Source organism: Hydra vulgaris, chromosome 12 (genome assembly GCF_038396675.1).
Source record: "Hydra vulgaris chromosome 12, alternate assembly HydraT2T_AEP".
NCBI lineage: Eukaryota > Metazoa > Cnidaria > Hydrozoa > Anthoathecata > Hydridae > Hydra > Hydra vulgaris.
This window is the reverse complement of record NC_088931.1, coordinates 42,435,446-42,455,580: the sequence shown is the minus strand read 5'-3', so window position 1 is coordinate 42,455,580 and position 20,135 is coordinate 42,435,446. Positions and strand designations below refer to the sequence as shown.

Here is a 20,135-nt window from a genome sequence, read left to right as displayed (position 1 = left end):
TAACCTTTGCATCAGTGAAAAATATTTTATTATGAATTTTGATAGTGGTTTACTACTTAATAAAAAAAGTGAATTGGTTTCTGCTTGTAGACATAGGAAAAAACTTTTACTTTCTAACTTTGATACCGGCGATTAGCAAATATTGGATCACGTACACTTGACGTCAGATGCCGTTGCAACGCTAAATTTGTATTTTTTATAACGGTTTTTATTTTATATTTGAATGATATGGCTGATGATTGCCGAATGGCATGAAACTTCAAGTTCCATTATAAAGTTGTATTTTCTCATTTAAAATATTTTAATATTATTATTTGATCTATTTTTTTCAAAAAGATATTGATCACTCTTAAACAGACAAGAGTTGTATTTCCAGCAATATACAACATTTATCAATAAATATATATATATATATATATATATATATATATATATATATATATATATATATATATATATATATATATATATATATATATATATATATATAAAACACAAAAGGATTAACAGGTACAAAGATAATAAAAAAGGTATCAGTACTGTAAAATCCACTTAAAATTAAGTAGTGGATTAATGTTGGTGAAATTTCTTTCTCAGGGCCATTATAATTCATCAATGATGTTTCCTGATTAAAATATGTAGTATAAATGAACCTGATAAAAAAAGACTAGCATCACCTATCAGGAAGTTTACATTCAAAAAAAATTTTAATTTATATTTCTCTTTCTATTACCATATCACTCTTTCCATACAACCAATATATAAAGCTAATTATTTTCCAAAGCTAATGTTCTTTATATTTATTTAACTGTTTAAATTTATTGTCATTTTAATTTTGATATGTTATATACTTTACATGTTTTAAATTACCTGTTATAACCACATGAACCTTTACAGGTTGCTCACTGGTAGTAATAGTTTTAATAATAATGTTCACTATTAGTAATAATGTTCACATTTTTAATGATAATAATGTTCACATTTTGCTCACTGATAGTAATTTGAATAGTAAAAATAACAACAACAATGATAATAATCACAACATGTGGAATAACATCATATTATGTGCATAATAGAAATTCTCATTTTGATTTTAGAGTTGCTTATCATTATTAGATGTGGCTGTAAAATATGGTGGGTTACCCCCTGAAGGGCTTTGTCCCTTGATTGTAACACTTTGTCGAACAGTGAACATAAAAAACTTTAGTCAACCAAGTTGGAAGGTACTTAAAAAAATATTGTTAAATAGTTGAAATGGAACTTGTTGTTTAACAGTTAAATTATATTTTTTAGCTCATGAGAAGTTTGATTGGAACAACATTTGGTCATACAGTTTTAAACTTGATGTGTTGTATTCTTGAAGACAAGTAATTATAATTATATGATAATACGGCCAAATGAGGTAATTACTGGTCTAGTTAACAATCAACACTCACAATCTTATCTTTAATTTGATAAGATTTAAAATTATGCAGATTGTGTTATTATGACATACCTTCCTGAAGTGCACCCTGTTGAGTATTTATATATATATATATATATATATATATTTATATATATATATATATACATATATATATATATATTTATATACATATATATATATATATATATATATATTTATATATATATATTTATATATATATATTTATATATATATATTTATATATATATATATATAATATATACATATATATATATATATATATATATAATATATATATATATATATTATATATATATATATATATATATATATATATATATATATATATATATATATATGTATATATATATATATATATATATATATATATATATATATATAAAACGGTTGTTCCCTCAAAAATGGAACTCTACAAAATACAATCAATTACATGCAAATGTTAAAATGCAAAAATAATAACATATGACTGTTTATGTAAATTACACAATATGTAATTACAAAAAAAAAGTTTATTAATCAGCAGGGGACAGCAAATTATATCTTGCAGCTCGAAGACAAATAAAATGCTGGGAATGATTAAAAACACATTTGTGAAACTGGATGTGCAGACTCTTAAAGTCTTATACGTGACGTTTGTTCGCCCAATAATTGAATTTGCGGTTCCAGTGTGGTCCCCTCAGCTTAAAGGAGAAATAGAACTGCTCGAGAAAGTTCAACACAGGGCTACGAGACTCAATCTGACTCTGGCAAAAATGAAATACGAGGAAAGACTGGAGATTCTTGTCCTCAGCCCATTATGTGAACGCAGACTTCGTGGAGATTTGATCCAGGCTTATAAGTTATTAAATAAGATTGAAAATGTGGACTTTTTAAATGGTTTCAAGCCTAATGATTTTCAATTATCTAGAGGAAATGGTGTCACGTTTGAACGCGAAAAAACAAAGTGCAACTTAAGACACTCATTCTTTACTAACAGAATAACAAAACCATGGAATAAACTACCTAAAGATGTAGTCAATGCAAAATCAGTAAACAGTTTTAAAGCACAATTAGACAATTGGCTCCTTTTAAATAAAATTAATACTGAAACGGCTGTCTAAGTGTGTTATTAATACACACACTCCTCGTCTTCGGGCGGCTACAGCATCTACTACTACTACTACTACTATAATCAAAAATAATTTTTCTTTAGTTATAAAAATGAGTTCAAAAAGAGAAGATGTAAGAAAAAGTGTGTAAAAGTTCTACAAAAATAACATTATATCAGGAAAACTCTTTACTTATAATCAATTTAAAGCAGAGAATGTTCCAATAACAACTGTATATTGTATAATTAAAAGATATGAAATTGGAATTAGTGCAGAAAATTAGAAAATTAGCACATTTAAAAATTAAAAAAATGGCACAAAAATGACAAAAAGTCAATCAGCTTGCTACTTATTTTGACAATAATCCCAAAGCAACCATTAAAAAAGGAGCCAAAAAAGTATGTATATATATATATATATATATATATATATATATATATATATATATATATATATATATATATATATATATATATATATATATAAACATACATACACACTCACGCACAATGGGTGTTCCCCCAAAAATGGAACTACAATAAAACATTTAAAAAAAGTATAAATATGTTGTTGTTTTTTTTTCAGAAAAAAATCAAATTGAGTTGATTTTGCTACTCTAATGCACATTTAATATTGTTAATTGATTCTTTTCTGGTGATCTTTCAAGACTAACTTCATTCAAACTTCTTTTAGACAAGCTTGCAAACTAATGTACTTTTTTGTACGTATTTTTGTTAACAGAATAGCCAGATTGCTTTATTACTGGTCTAGTTATACCTTTGAGACTAATTGCAAACCATAGCAATACTTTGCTTTCAAATATAGTTTTTTTTTTGTACTTGTTGCAATAAAGTTTTTTCTTTTGTACTGGAGTAATACCCATCATTCCCAATAGCTGTTGAGTATATACATACATATATATATATATATATATATATATATATATATATATATATATATATATATATATATATATATATATATATGTATGTATATATATATATATATATATATATATGTAATATAATATATATATATATATATATATATATATATATATATATATATGTATATATATATATATATATATATATATACATACATATATATGTAAATTATGTTAGAGTATTTTACAAATAGAGTGCTCAATGTTCTTAAAGAACAGAGCAATAATAAATTAGTAAAAAACACTTATCTAACTTTTTTCTTCAACTTGAAGTTTCACCATTGTTGGATCATCAGGAAGAGTTACTAAATGTCAAAAAAAATTCAATTTATAGAAAAAAATATTTTACAGGAAGTGAAAATCATTATAAAAAAATTTTTAATTACTATATTCTTTTGGTTAACGGAAGTTACAGAAAGTAGTTATTAAATAAATTTCTTTGGATTAGGGATAGTTTAATTTGGTCATTTGTTCTTATAATTTTTTAAGAGGTATTTATTTTCGTGCCTACATTTAAAACATTACATTTAATAAAAATGAACATAAAAAAGAAAAAACACTGATTATTGTAATTGTGAACAAAAAATAGATTGCCCTCTAAATAGAAAATGCCTTTCGAAAAATGTAATTTACAAGTGCATTGTTTCCTCACAAAATAAATCTGACAAACTATATATTGGCTTAACCGAGGGTAATGGAAAAAACGTTATGCCAACCACAAACAATCGTATAAACACAAAAAATATTCAAGAGACTATGCTGTTAAAATATATTTGGGATTTAAAAGAAAAAAATAAAAAATTTAATAATTTAATTTTAAATAATTACTCATTTAAATCAGGAAAATTTATTAAACAAAAAATCTGAATTAATTTATAACTGTAGACACAAAAATAAATGCCTCTTAAAAAATTATAAAAACAAATGACCAAATTAAACTATGCCCATTCCAAAGAAATTTATTTAATAATTACTTTCTGTAACTTCCCGATAACCAAAAAAATATAGTAATTAAAATTTTTTTCATAATGATTTATAACTTCCTGTAAAATATTTTTTTCTATAATTTGAATTTTTTTTGAGATTTAGTAACTCTTCCTGATGATCCAGCAATGGTGAAACTTCAAGTTGAAGAAAAAAGTTAGATAAGTGCATTTTACTAATTTATATATATATATATATATATATATATATATATATATATATATATATATATATATATATATATATATATATATATATATATATATATATATATATATATATATATATATAATCAGTCACAGACTACAAAAAATGCAAAGTAGTTATCTACATGGATAAAAGTGAACATTTATTTGTTTTGATTTTTTAAATGGTAATTTGTATAAAATTTCATATTTATTACTATAATACATATTTGACACCCATTTTATGGGTTTATTAATGGTTAGTATATAAATAAGTTCTTTTACATTAAAAAAAATTGGTGTCTTGTAATTTCTCCAAAATGTTACTTATTCTAGGTTAATAAGTTTTAAAATAAAAGTCTGCTAACTTTAGCTAATTTCATTGATATTATTTTGAGTTCAATGATCTTATTTGAAGATGTAAGAAATCTCACCAAAGTGTTCAATAAATTTTTAAAAGGGTAGGGGTGTCTTCTCTTGTTTTAACTATCCCATAATTACCTCTCATGACCATAATCTGTAACTGTAATGTCATAGTGATCTTTTTTTATGGAAATGCTGAAAATAATCATGAAATAAATTAATTAAATCTATTAATATTATTATTATTAAAGCAACAACGTCACTGATCTAACATTGTTGCGGGGTGCTGTATTTTTTATTGGCATGAGTATTTGGGGATCACAACGTGTTACCTCATTACGATATCAACCTCTTCATGTGCTTTCTGCATTCAAGATTTCTTTGCAATGTGCAAACTTTGTGGTTGCTCATGAAGTTGGCGTATCTTTACTGAGATTAGTGAACAAATTTGGACCAAGTCAAGATTTAATTACATGGGATATCATCATGGATATTCTTGAAATTTTGCTCAAAGTCATAGAAGTTTGTTCCTTTACTTTGTTTTTTTTTGCAACTTGTATTTAGTTGTATACATATTTATTTTCTAAAATTAAAATAATTACATATATATATGTATATACATTTTTATTTTCAGAACTTAAATGGTGTTGATTCTCAATTATTGTCAGGCAATGTTCAATCTATACTATCAGCTATTGAGAATTTATATATTAAAAATATGATGCGAGGTTCTGTCAGTCGCTTTTTTAGTATTATTGAAAGTTGTTCAGAAGACAGACCTGTAAGCTATTTTTTTTCCTATTTTAATTATCATGATAAAAAGGTATAAAGCTTTAAAAAGCTGATATTTTGAGTTTGTTACTTAATTAGAAAAATTAGAAAATAAGGTTAGTTATTACATTTATGGTAATTCCTAGTATTGCATTTAATAAGGGTTATTTAAAGTTAAAGTATACATTAAGTTGTGATAGTTTTAGATTAGTAATTTTATAGTTTTATTATTATACCTGCAGTATTTTTAAAATTTTTATATGAGTTTACAGTTGATGTGATTTTCATTTTCTGTGGATACTGAATTTATTTTTTCCCTATTTAGAAACTCAAATCTTGACAAAGTTGCTTTGAGAAACAAGATAAGTGCTACCAGGGTCATGGTGGAGTTTGGTATAATGATCTGTTGTAAAGAATACTTAATACCTCATATTTGGGCATTATTAGGACTAAAATATTACAGTTGCAGTATTACAATTGCAATATTGTTTCAGTTTTAAAAGCTTTTTTACAACAGTTACAGTGTTTCAACTTTGTTGTTATAGTTAAAATTATTTAGCTTAAATATTACAATTTATTTTTAAATGTCTTTAGGATCAAAGGGCATTATTACAAAAGCAAATAAATTGAACATTTTTAATATTATTAACTTTTTTCTCTCCTAACCCTATAATTTAATATGATGTTTGACAGCCATTACTTTTGTTATTAAAAAAAAATTTTAATATTTTATTGGATACTTGTTATTAAATTAGTTTTTACTTTTTCAGTAGGAACTAGGCCTAGTTTATGAAAAGTAAAAACTACACATAATAATGGTTTTATGGTTTTACTAACAAATTTTTAAGTGCTATGAACTATAAATAATAGAAAACTGCTTATTAACATAGCTTGCAGAATTGCTTATTAATATAGTTTGCAGAATTGCTTATTAATATAGCTTGCAGAATTGCTTATTAACATAGTTTGCAGAATTTTAATTAACAGTTAAAGGTTTATTTTACTTTTTTAAGATTTTAGTTAGCTATATGGCACCACAAAAACCATGCAGCAGTTATTGTTGTTAAGTTTTTACGCTTAAGCTAAGACCTGTTAATGCTGAATGCTAATTACATAACTTTATTTTAAATAGACTAACTAACATTACCCAGTAAATCGTATTCTACATTGTAACTAAATAAAGAAATATGGTATAGGACTTTTTTTATGGTAGATGAAAAGATAATAGCAAAGCAAAATGTATTATATCTAAAACTGATTTAATTCTAATTTCTGAAGGTGATGTACTAAAACTGATTTAACTTTGATGTGAGGTCATAAGCAAGCTTATTAGATGAATACAACAAATATGAAATGAAATTTAAAAAGCATTTATCTCAAGACATTTTAAAAGTATTTACAATTAGAAAGTACTGCCAGAAAGAAAACAGAAAAAAGTAAAAAATAAATATATAATAAATTCAGTATCCACATTTTTTCAAAAACAAACCAGGCCACTTAGCAATGCTCTTAGTTTTTCAAAAGTTGATGATTGACCAATGACTTAAGAAAGTAGGCTTGAAATAGAAAAAATATTTTGGTATTTGCAACTGGCAATAAACATAGTTTAAACCAATCTTCTGTGCAATAAATCTATTACATAAAGGAAAAGACATGCATCCGAGAGACAACTTGCTATGCCAGAAGTAATAGACAATCACCTTGGAAGAAAATTGGTACCGAAACTGGATAGAGGTAAATAGAGTTCTAACTGAAATGATATGCCTTTATATTCTGTCGTGCAGCACTCTGGCTTAAAAACATTGGCTTGAAAAGAGCTTTAAAGTACTTTGAACTCTGTTATACCTTACCACCAAGAAAACAGGTTACTGAGAAACTTAATTCTGATATTACAAATGAATTAAAATTTAAATTGCATCATGTTCTGTCTACTGAAAAGAATGTCAGCTTAAGAATGTCTGGCTTCACAGATGACTTCACACATTATTTGGTCATGCTAAAGTGTGGACTAGAATCATACTGCATTTAATATTTCAGACCTGATTATTTATTACTCAGAAATAATGCATCAAACATAGTTTCAGTAATAAAAACTTTGTTAGAAGTTTTTTTAAAACCTTGTTAGGAAATAATTTAATAGGATGTACTATTCATGCTAGTGTTTCCATTACCCATCAGAAAAAAATTAGGGTAATTTTAAATTTACCTGGGTATTACCCGAATAATTTTATCAATTACTTTTTCTCAATATTAGCAACCAAGATGAGGGTGTGAACTTGGTCAATTCAGATAAAAAACAATAAGTTTTTATTTTTATTCAAACTTTATTTCTCTATTTTTGTACTTTCTCTTTTTTTATAGAACTGAATTTTCTTTTAAGATTTGTAAAAATGTTTAAGTTTCAAAAAAACATATAAGAATCATGAATACTTTTGTAAGATTTTGTGAGTGTCTGCATTTATGATTATAATAAACCCTTTCTTATGTTTTTTTTTAAGATATTTTCAAATTTATTAACTCTTTGACAAGTTTCTAGCAATTTTAATAACACTTTGTTTTGGCTTAAAATTTTATTTAGGTATTTTCAGTGAGTATAAATTTAGGTCTTGTTTCACCAAAGACTACTAATGTAAAACTTTTTGTTGTATAACTTTTCTTTTCTTAGAAATAAAGTAAATTTGTTGTGAATATTTAAAATTGTAAGAGAAAATTGGAAAATTGAAAAATAACAAATTATGTTTAAACTTAATTATTTTCCTCTCTGGTTAGATAGGGATTAAAGTTTCAAATAAAAAAAATAGGCATGCGCTTTTGGAGCATTTCTATGAATTATAATATTTTTTAAAGAACTTATGCCACTGAAATAAGCTACTTATTTAAAAAAAAAAGTATTTAAATGATTTTTCAAATGGTCTTTAATTTATTGAGAACTTTAGATGTTCTCAAGATGGATTTTTAACTTATATTTCGCACAGCGGTTATAGCTTTTGATATTAATATAAGTGGCGGATCAAATGTAGTGGTAGAGCACTCAACTAATAAGCAAGTTGTTCCGAGTTCAATTCCCACCATGTCCCTGGTAGTACTGCGCTCAACAATTGCTACTCTTTTCAATCATTTGTGGCCAGCAAATGTTGCTTGACAAAACAAATACAACTTGGTAATAAAATTGAGCAAGGTACATCCACTAGGTGAAACTCCACATATAAAAAAAAAAAGAAGTTGTTTGATCGAACAAAAGGAAGCAATTACGTTGAATTGTTGAATTAAATTTTAAAACTTGTTGTGTTACACACAAGTAATTTTCAAATTTGCGTTAAAGCAGTGTTATATTTGCAGTATTCAGTTAACATTTTATAGACTGTCTTCAAAATTAGTAAACATTTCAATTAATTAAAGTTAGATTTGCAGGCTGTATTCAGGTAAAGTTAACATTTCTTTTTATATCTTTTGATTGTTGCTAAAGAGATAGATCTTATTAAGGGTCAGGTCAAGTTATTCTGCTACTGGTAACATGTAACCCAGTACAACCTGCTTCATGTCCTGCTGCCTTGTAGGATATCCTTTTTTAGGCTAAGGCAAGGAAAAGCCAATTCTTAACACATCCCCTGTAATAGGGCTCTTGGTTGAGTAAAGATTAGAGATGGTGTCTGGATAAAAATACTTTTCTTATGCAAACTTAAATGCATCCAGCTACTGTCTTGTAGAAGACCTCCTTGGCAAATCTTAATAGGTAAGCAGATTATATCTGTTGACCAGCTTTGCACTCTTTTTCATCTATTAGGCTGGTAAAGGTGTATTCATTATACATTGTTTCCAGTTGTTGATATTTTAGTAGTTGATTTTTAGTTTAGTTACTAAATGATAAAAAAATTTGAACTATGTGTAGCTATTACCATGTCTCTGGTAAGAGTAAAAAATTATATTTTTTATCAATATAAAACTAAAATTGATGTAATTAAATTTGATGCTGTTATTATAACACACTTTTTTTCTGTTCTTCTCAATCAGTTATGTTTGCATGAAGATAGCACAATAAGATCAAAGACGCAAAGATGTAACTCTCAGATTTTGCTGATTTTTACATCACTCAAAAATTTTAATAAGTAATGAACATACACAAAATTATCATATAATTCCAAATGGTTTTGAAGATATGACTATTCAAACTTTGCCTTCAACCAACAAAATTCTGCCATTTGGAAAAATGGTTTCAGCCTTTGTTTCTATTCTGTGGGCAATGGAAAGCTGAAAATATGTACACTTACATATTTTGAGGCAAAGAATCCAATAAAATAACTTAAAATATATAAAAATAAACACAACACCTATAATTTTGACCTTTTTCACAATTATACGGGGGCGAGTTAAATTACAAAAATGCCAATGAAGCTCTTTTTTTTTAGTTTAAATAGTTTAATTAGAGTTTAAGAAAAGACCACTCTCCAAAAAAGTTAGAGAGTGGTCTTTTCTTAATCAGAAAAAAAAACATGGTCAAATTTACATAAATTTGTTACAAAATTAGAAAATAATAACTAAAAATGATTTTTTTTTTTTTAATTTTAAAATACAGTTTCTTTGTTTATAACAAGTAAAATCAGGGATGCGGATTTCCAAAAGGGCTTTGGCTTTATCTCTCTAATTTTTCCTGGTCTCTCAATCATCAGTTGAATTTATTTTGCAGCAATATAAACAGACTCAATCTATTGAAAGAGAAGCTGGAAGTGGAAATCAATCATTCGCTCCATAAAGGCAAATCCATGTCAGTCGCAGAGAGATCTTGCGAGAAAATCTAAATGCAGCTAAGCTTCAATAGGAAAAGTACTTAAATCTCAAGAATATGAAGCATATCATAAAAAGAAAATTTCAAAGCAGTCCATTGATGGAGAAATTAAAGCAATTCATTGTTCAAAAAAGCTGCTTAAACTTTTAAACCGAGAAAAGTTGTGCATAATTGAAGACGATGAAACCTATTGCAAAAAGGACTTTTCACAATTGCCAGGGCAACAATATTTTTATCAGTCAAAAGGTATGTATGTAAGATATGTTGCCAAAAAATTCAAGTATATTCAAACTGAATTATTTGCCAAGTTCCTAACATGGCAAGCAATCTGCTCCTGTGGTTTAAAAAGTACACCATACATTACTTGTAAAACTTTGAACGCAGATTTATATATAAAAGAATACTTAAAGAAATGCCTTTTGCCATTAAAAAGCATGAAATGCCTACAATATTTTGGCCTAATTCAGCTAAAATTCACTACTCCAAGAAGTCTCTAGAATGGTATGAACAAATTGGCGTCGAATTTGTACCTAAGGAAGCTAATCTTCCAAATTGTCCTGAACAGGGATTTATTGAAAGTTATTAGTTAATTACAAAAAGAATCTTATTGAAAAGCAAGAAATTAGCTACAAATAAAAAAGATTTTAGGAAAAAATGGATAGCCGCTTTAAAAAAAAGTCAAAGCAAAGATTCAGCAGATGATGTCATGTACTTGCAAAGATATTCAGTTTCTATCTAAGCGTCTGATAAAAAATGTAAAAAGTTATTGAAATAAATAATTCAATAAGCTTTATTGTGTCAAAAAATTACAAAAATCTGTTAAGTAGTTTTCGCGTAACTAACAAAGGGTGCTGAATTTCATCGTGTTCAACCGATAAGGTTGCATGTCCTGGATGTTTTCACATGGAATTGCCCTAGTAGTAGCTTTTTCATTTTATCCCTAGAAGTTGTATTATTTCATTTTATCCCTTGAAGTTGCACTTTTTTTTATTTTATCCCTTGTAGTAGTATTTTTTTACTTTATATCCCTAGAAGTTGTAGTTTTTTTTTGTATCCCTAGAAGTTATATTTTTTTATCTCTTGGTTTTTTATGTTATCCCTAATATCCCTATATTTTATTTATAGGCATCTTATTTACATCAGTGGTTTTTTATTTTACAGGAGTCTTCCATTATTACTTTGTTAACATATTATGAAGAACAAATTACTCCAAACAGAGATGATTGGTTAGAACTATTTAGAAGAGTGTTGGATAACTACCTGAAGAATGACAAAAGAACAAACATTCGAGTTAGAGTTATTGAAATGATTACTTTTGTGTTTTCACATTACAAGCACAAGTATGAAGTGAGTTTTTATGTATAAAGCATTTACAGGGGTTTAGTGGTAAATTTAGATGTGCATACACCTTTGAATTATGCTTTTTATTTACACTTTTTATTTACACATTTACACTAGCATTTAATCTTAATTTTTTGTTTTTACACCACACATGTTAAGTAAGTTTGTTAAAACATATGTATCACAAATGTGCTTTGAAGTTTTTTTTACATATTATTAACACACACGCACAAAGTTTTCATTTATATTTTTTGTTATCTATGATAAAAACTTCTTTTTTTTTTGTTATCTATGGTAAAAACTTTAAATTTTAAATTGTTACTACTGTATTTATCATAAGTTTAACTTTTTTATGTTTCAGGATGAATTGATAGAGTTGTTTTTAAAAAACTATATTTCAGCTGTAGTGTTAGAAAAAGATAATGAAGTACGCCTAGTTATATCTCAATTACTTGCAAATCTATTACAAATATGCAGTTCTGTACAATACTCTGCTTTATTGCAAGTTGTTGATGAGCTTCTTTCTTCATTAAGCAATCAGAGAGAAAATTTACAGGATATTGAGATAATTGTTGGCGCTCTCATTAAGGCGTACAAGGTATTAAAGATGCTTAAAATATTAGTAAAAATCAAAAGAAAAATAAAGTATTATAAGTATGATGATTATTTACGTATTTTAAAATTATTTGATTTCTTATTTCAATTTAATAATTAGATTATTTATATATTTTCACAATTTTTGATTTTTATAATTCAATAAATAAATTGTTTTATTAATTCCAGAATCAAAAAACTAATTCATTAATTTGCAACTGTTTACTCTAGCAGTTTTACATTTTTGTTAGACTTCTAATTAAAAAAATGAAAGGTTGATGTAGAGAGGTATATTAGACTTGTATAATAATGGAGAAAAACACTTTCGAGCATTCCTATATTGATGTATAAAAACATCTTAGAGTATTCATATATTGATGTAGAAAATCACCTTACAACATTCATATATTAATGTAGAAAAACACCTTACAGCATTCATATATTAATGTAGAAAAAGACCTTACAGCATTCATATATTACCACATTTTGATTATTAGCATTTATATGAACTTAAAACTCAATTGAAACTTAGTACAACATAATTGAATAAATTTGCAATGCTATAAAAATCTTAAATTTCTTTTTAGTTTATAAGTGAGAATCTTAAATTTTTTAATTAGGATTATTAATAGTATTTATAATATTTTATAAAATAGTAATTGTAAGAGTAATAGTATTTGAGTTGCAAATAGGATACAGGTCATATTAAAATGACTATAAGCAACTATCTATTGAAATGTCAAGCATTCCTTTAAAATGGTTGGTTGTTAAACTGTTTTGAGTCATTGAGTGCATTTGAATGGCTCGCATCACAATAAAGAAATGACATTGATCACAATTTCTGTTTATTTCAAAACAAACTGTTCTCTTTTACCGCATCAAGCTGGGCGAATCAAAGACTTAGTATGGCAATTGATGATGGCCAGACCATCATCAATTGCCATACTTCTTATTCTGCAATTCTATAGTTTTTGAATATTAGGGAAACTGCTAGCCTTATTACTAACATGAAATAAGACAATTACTAATATAAAAGCTTGATGAAAATACTTACCATCACTTGAAACATATACACCAATATTTTTTTTACATTTGATTTTTCCCATTTGTGTAAGTTGTTTATTGTTATGAAGTCACATGACACATTCATGAAAAGAATAGTTTGTGCAGTAGTTGGTTCTTCCCATATGCATAACTTTACATTTATCTAGTTAGAGCTTCGTTAGCCAAAATTTTATCATTCAGTGATTTTAGTCAAGTCAGTTTGAATGTCATTAGTATAATCAAAAATCCTGTTATCTCATTCATTAATTAAAAACCATTAACATAAAAAAACCATTCGTATATAGCTTACAAACATATTTTTGAATTTTCAGACAAGTCATTAATGTAAATTATGAAGAGTATTGAGCCCAAAGTTAACCTTTGTCCCAGTGTTACTCTCTGTTTTCTATTAGTGAGAAAGTCTATAATCCATTCAAGAAGGTTTTCAACAATACCATATGTTTTCAGCTTGAAGATATGAGTGAGAGATTGTTTCAGATGCTTTCAAAAAGTCCAAATATGTCACATCTACTGCATTTTGTTCCTTAAGCATTTTTTTACATGGATTCTGGATGGGTGACATTTGCATTACGCCATAGATGAGGAATTAATGTTTCTGATTAATTCCTCATGTATGAAACTTGGTATACACATTTGCATTAAAAGAATTAATTTTTCTGATTAATTATTCTAAAGCAATTGCATAAGTCAAGTATCAGTGATAAATATAATATGAGGCTTGAGTGTCGACGCTAAAACTGATAATTGATTTATATAATACTTTATCAGAATTTAATGTGCATTTGTTTAATGGCACTTTAATTGTTTATTAGTTATTTTATCAAATGCTTTTTGATCTATATGACACTTATTGTTTTTATCACCTTTTGATAATGTATATTCATGAATATATATTATATTATTTTCGTGAATTTAAATATTCTTTGATCCTATTAATAATCTTCCACATCTATAATTGAGGTGGGTGGTACTCAATTTGTCTAAGTTCTCCATTTCTGATTTCTTAATAGAATTTTTTTCCATTATGCTCAACACAGCAAAGCCTACCTTCAAAACCATTTACTACATTTAAAAATTTTTTATTTTTCTTATTTCTATTTTCTCCTAATTCAGAATTCAACATTCAAAAGCTTTTTTAGTTAGTGTCTTGTCTTAGTTCAAATTTTATTATACTATTCGAAACTTTCTAGATTCTTTTGTATTTAAAAGAACACACTTTTGAGTTTCTTAATCAAGTAGTCAAATCTCAGGTCAAGTCAAATTTTTTGATGGCAAAGATGGCATTATATTGACTTATTTTTAATCTTGTAATACTCTTAGTTCTTATCAACACCTAAAGTTTTAGACATTGCTTCGATTTTTTTTTTTTTAATTGTATTCTTTCCTTTTTTCTATATCAATTTTTTTGGTCTCTGAAGCCAATAACAATGTTATTTTTTTTTCAATTTGATTATTGAGTTATCTAACAACCATTGGATGAACAGCAATATATTGATTATACTTTTTTGTCTTACAATGCTACTAAATGATAGAATTTGATTTGGTGTGGTGTTGAGAGATGAATTTCTTTTTTTTTCATTTTACTCTAGTTTTTCGATTCTTTTAGTAAGTTTTGTGATTGTATCATCTTTTTCTTTGTTTAAAGTTACTTTATTAAAGTTTTCTTTGTTGAAAGTTACTTTACTTCTTATTTTAGTTCATAGTTCCTCTAGTAGTTTAATGGAAACTGATTTAACCTATCAGGATCAACAGAAAGGCTTATAACCATGTTTTACTAAATTAGCATTAATCACCATTAACTGGCCCCTAATGTGACGATTGTCTTTGGTAGAAAGAAACACCAGTGGGTTCACCTCCTGTTTGTGATTTATTTATATCATATTATAACCTTATTACACAAGGGCTAAAAGTTTCGATGTTTTTTGATTTTTGATTTTTTATTGTTTTAACTTTTTTATATTTTATTAAATTAACTTTTTTTTTTTTTTTAAATTACATACTCTTTTTTTTTATTTTCATCTTTTAACACATTTTTATTTATATGAGGTATTAAGAATATAAATTAATAGTTTCTCAATATATGTTTGTTGATTTTTTTTTTTTTTTTGTCAATTTTTAAATCTTTAAAACAATAGACTTTGTTGATGTAAAGTATTTAAAATAACAATTGCTGATGCAAAGTATTTACAATACAATTGCTGATTTAAATTATTTAATTTATATTACAAGTTTACCGTTAAAATTTGGATTAGATTACTGATTGAAATTATTAAAACAAATTATATGAACTTCTTTATAGCAAATTTGAGCTCTTATATAAATACATTGATCTCTCTTGTTTTGTATGTAATAGATTAAATATTAAATTATTGTAATTATTAAATTATTGTAATTATTAAATTATTTTAATATTAATTGAAACAAATGCTTATAAAACCCTTTTTTTCAGAATAAGTTGTTTTGCCCACAAAGCATGTTTGTTGTTAATATTTTTACCTTGTTGGTAAAACATGTTTCCCTTCATTACTTAATCAATTTACCTCCTCTAATTGGTGGAAACATTCGTTGTAAAATATTTGCTGCTATATTGTCAATGAGAGCTAATAGTAATCACTTTGTTGGTGTTGCTGATGGAGACACTATTGCAAAATATTCAGCCCATACTATTTTTAAATCAGTAAATAAAGAGGTTGCAGGATGTGGCGAAATATGGACAATCTGTTGTGATTTCCAAATTGCTTTTGATGCCATACTTACTTGCTTGAAAAATGAATTGGATTGGTCTGTTTTAGAATTTGTTCTTAAAAACTTACCACATCAATTAAAAAATAAAAGTCTTTTTATATACTGTCAGTGCAATATGAATAAACTTTGTGCTGCATTGTCTAACTTAATCAATGATAAAACGTATTTGAATAAAGTTCAAAATTGTCCTGCTACATTTGGTATTTCAGAACTTCGAAATTTAATCTTTCCTATTCTCTCTATCGTTGCTACTTACCATAGCTATCTTTCAAAAGAACAACAGTTTGAATTATTAAAATGTTTAGAATTTGGATTGAACACTGTTTGTGCAAAAACATGTGTTTCCTGTTTAACAATATGTACACTAGAGATGCAATCTGTTATGATAAGAGTGTTACCATCAATTCTTGTTAAGTTATCACAAATATCTGCTACAGTGCCAATGGCAGTACCTGTTCTTCAGTTCCTTTCAAGTAACTCTTTTTTTTTAAATAAATTTAAACTTTATTTTACTGTGTTTATCTCTCCATGGCTCCATGCGCCACTACAGTCGAGAAGGCTACTCTTTTTTTTAAATAATTTTTACAATTTGATGTTAACCTTTTAATTTTAAAACATCGATGTATGTACACTACCTGCATGCTCTATTTATCTCAGTTAATGTATGGATACTCCCTGCATGCTCTATTTAATTCAGTTAATGTATGCACCATGCAAAGAACTGTATATATCAGCCCTCGGAATTAGGAAAATTAAGGTTGGCAATATATATATATCTCGTAGTCGAAAGAAACTTTTATGGTAAAAAAAATCTCTTTTAAAAACAATTACATGATCTCAATACATAAGCTGCATTTTTATGTTGTCTAAAAGTCATAGCAATTAAAACAATGTGGAAGTACATAAGGTTTTATTGTTTTTTAAAAACCGCAATAAAATGGCTAGAAAGTTTTTTAATTAATAGTGTTTTTGTTTTTTAAAAAACATTTTTTTTAAATATGCAAGGAGTGTTGCAACATCGACTATTATATAGCCTGACTCAAAAAGGAGTGTTGCTACATAGCCTGGCTCGCAACCGAGTGCCACTACATTGACTGAGGGTTTGGTTAGGGCAGGCAGTCTATCATTTAAGGAAAAAAAAAATTCAAGTTTTTAAATTTTTTCTGGTCTGGTTTATATATATATATATATATATATATATATATATATATATATATATATATATATATATATATATATATATATATATATATATATATGTATATATATATATATATATACATATATATATATACATATATATATATATACATATATATATATATATATATATATATATATATATATATATATATATATATATATATATATATATATATATATATATCAAGGAAAAAAGTTATATATATATATATATATATATATAACTTTTTTCCTTTATGCTTAATAATATTATTGTTTAAACGCCGTGTACAACTCATTTTTGACATTTTTTGACGCATCTGTCTTTTCCTTTTGCACACTGATATATATATACACACACACACACACACACACACACACACACATAAATATATGTATATATATATAAAAGAATAGGTCTTTAATTCTGAATTTAAGTGGCACCAAAATAAGGTTGGCGCTATTAAAAACAGTTTAGAATAGCCCCTATATTTATTTATATATATATATATATATATATATATATATATATATATATATATATATATATATATATATATATATATGTATGTATATATATATATATATATATATATATATATATATGTATGTATATATATATATATATATATATATATATAAACATATCATAATAATCTGATTTTAGCATTAAAAGAAATCTCTTGTCTCTACGCGAATTTCGTGGAAGAGCAATATATGAGTGTATTTGCGATGGCACTTCCATATACGGACTTATTTAAATACTCTATATATATTGTAACTCTAGCTCATCAAGTTATTGCTGACTGGTTTACTAGATGCAGACTAGCTTTTAGGAAAGGTTTTGTGACACTTATTGCAAAAGCATTAAAGTCAAACATAAAAACCACTTCTGATAAAAAAGATGAAAGTTATACTAGAAAATGCAATTTACATGAACACATGACAGAGGTATGTTTAGATATGATGGCTCGATATTCTTTTTCTAATCACTTGTGCCAACCCCAGCGTTCCCCTGTAATCAACTACCTACTTGATAAAGGTGATTCTCAAACGTGGCTTTTATCCAACATGCTTATTACTATTACAACTAGTTGTGGAAGTCAAGAAAAATGTCTCTATTGTTCATCTAATAAATCTAGTATTAAAAAGATTGAATTGCCTATGCAAAAAAAAGAAACTTGTAATAATATGCAGGAAGTTTTTCTGAATATACAATCAATATCTACTACTCCTAAAGTTATTAATTCTCAAGTTTCTGTAAATAAAATTCCTTTAGAATCAATACCAGTGGTAACAGCATCTTCTTGTCAACAAGCATATGATGGAAATCAAAGTTCATGCGAAGAAGAGGGCACAGAAGTTACTCCTTTAGTAGTGAAAGTTGCTCAAGAATTAGTTCAATACCAAGACCAAGTGTATTCACCCTCAGAGCAGCTTTTATTCAGTCGCCAAGTCTCTAAAGTTTGTACTAATGAAAAAGAGGATAATGATATTGATCATCATTATTATGATGATGATGATGATAACAATGATGATGATGAATTTAATGTTTTAAATAAAAATGAGAATAAACTTGAAAATGAAGTTTTGCAGTTTTATATTGACGAAACTCAATGCATAAAAAACTACATACAAAATGAGTCAATACTTTCCCCAATCTTCTCTTCTAATTATAATAAAATGCCGGAAATTCCTTTTATAAAATCAGACCATGAAAAAAAAAATCCAGCTAATGCTAAACACAATAGAGTAGGTGAGTGTAAATGCGTTTCAGAAGGATGGGCTGAGGTTTACATCAGAAGACCAACAGGAAATGTGTCTTGGATCATGAGAATCGAAAATAACTTAAATTTACCTCCATGTACTTTATCTGAACTTTCATTATTGGCTTCAAGTCTTGAAGGTCATTCTTTGAAGGAAAAACTAAGTATGTTAAAATTGTTGTTAGTTTTTATTACTTTTTTGGCTTTATAAATAAAAAAGAAAATATATATTCATGTATGTACAATATATATGAATATATATGTGTGTGTGTGTATATATATATATATATATATATATATATATATATATATATATATACACACACACACACACACACAACATATATACACAATATATATATGTGTGTGTGTGTAAATATATATATATTTATATACACCCTATAATAAAATATGAAAAAATATATAATAAAAACATATATATAAAAAAAACATATATATAAAAAAAAACATATATATAAAAAAATATATAATATAAACACCCTATAAATAAAATTTCGAACAAATTTTAATTGCATTTATTATGTAATTTATTTCATGCACGCAAAAAACCTTTATACTTATTTGAAAGAAGATTTTATAATCTATTTAAATTTAATTTAATTAAATTAAAAATATTATTTAAATAAAGGACCTCGAAAAAATTATGGACATTTTTTTCAAAAAAAATCGAGAAAAAGGTAAAGCGTTTGTTGCTATGCAGTTTATGGAATGGGGTTTACCCATATCAATTGCTTACGATAAAATCGTAAAATTGGAGAATGGATCTCTAAAAAGAAAAGTTGGAAGTGGTCGAATCGCTAAGGTAGCTACTAAAGAAAATATTCCAAAGATTGCTGTGTTTTTTAAAAATAAGT

The 20,135-nt window shown here is 26.1% G+C and overlaps 1 protein-coding gene across 4 annotated transcripts in view; it reads left to right on the top strand.

Annotated features, from left to right (window-relative positions):
• The window catches only part of LOC100197539 (tuberin), a 100,564-nt gene that overhangs the window by 45,552 nt on the left and 34,877 nt on the right, over positions 1-20,135 (top strand). For 2 of the 4 annotated variants that reach the window (XM_065813311.1, XM_065813310.1), the window contains exons 9-16: positions 1,098-1,223; positions 1,294-1,367; positions 5,265-5,535; positions 5,648-5,794; positions 11,729-11,914; positions 12,270-12,506; positions 16,017-16,785; positions 18,162-19,424. In XM_065813311.1, coding sequence (XP_065669383.1) covers positions 1,098-1,223; positions 1,294-1,367; positions 5,265-5,535; positions 5,648-5,794; positions 11,729-11,914; positions 12,270-12,506; positions 16,017-16,785; positions 18,162-19,424 — 3,073 coding nt within the window. The remainder of the gene's footprint in view (positions 1-1,097; positions 1,224-1,293; positions 1,368-5,264; positions 5,536-5,647; positions 5,795-11,728; positions 11,915-12,269; positions 12,507-16,016; positions 16,786-18,161; positions 19,425-20,135) is intronic. The other 2 variants (XM_065813313.1, XM_065813312.1) reach the window with 1 other exon arrangement.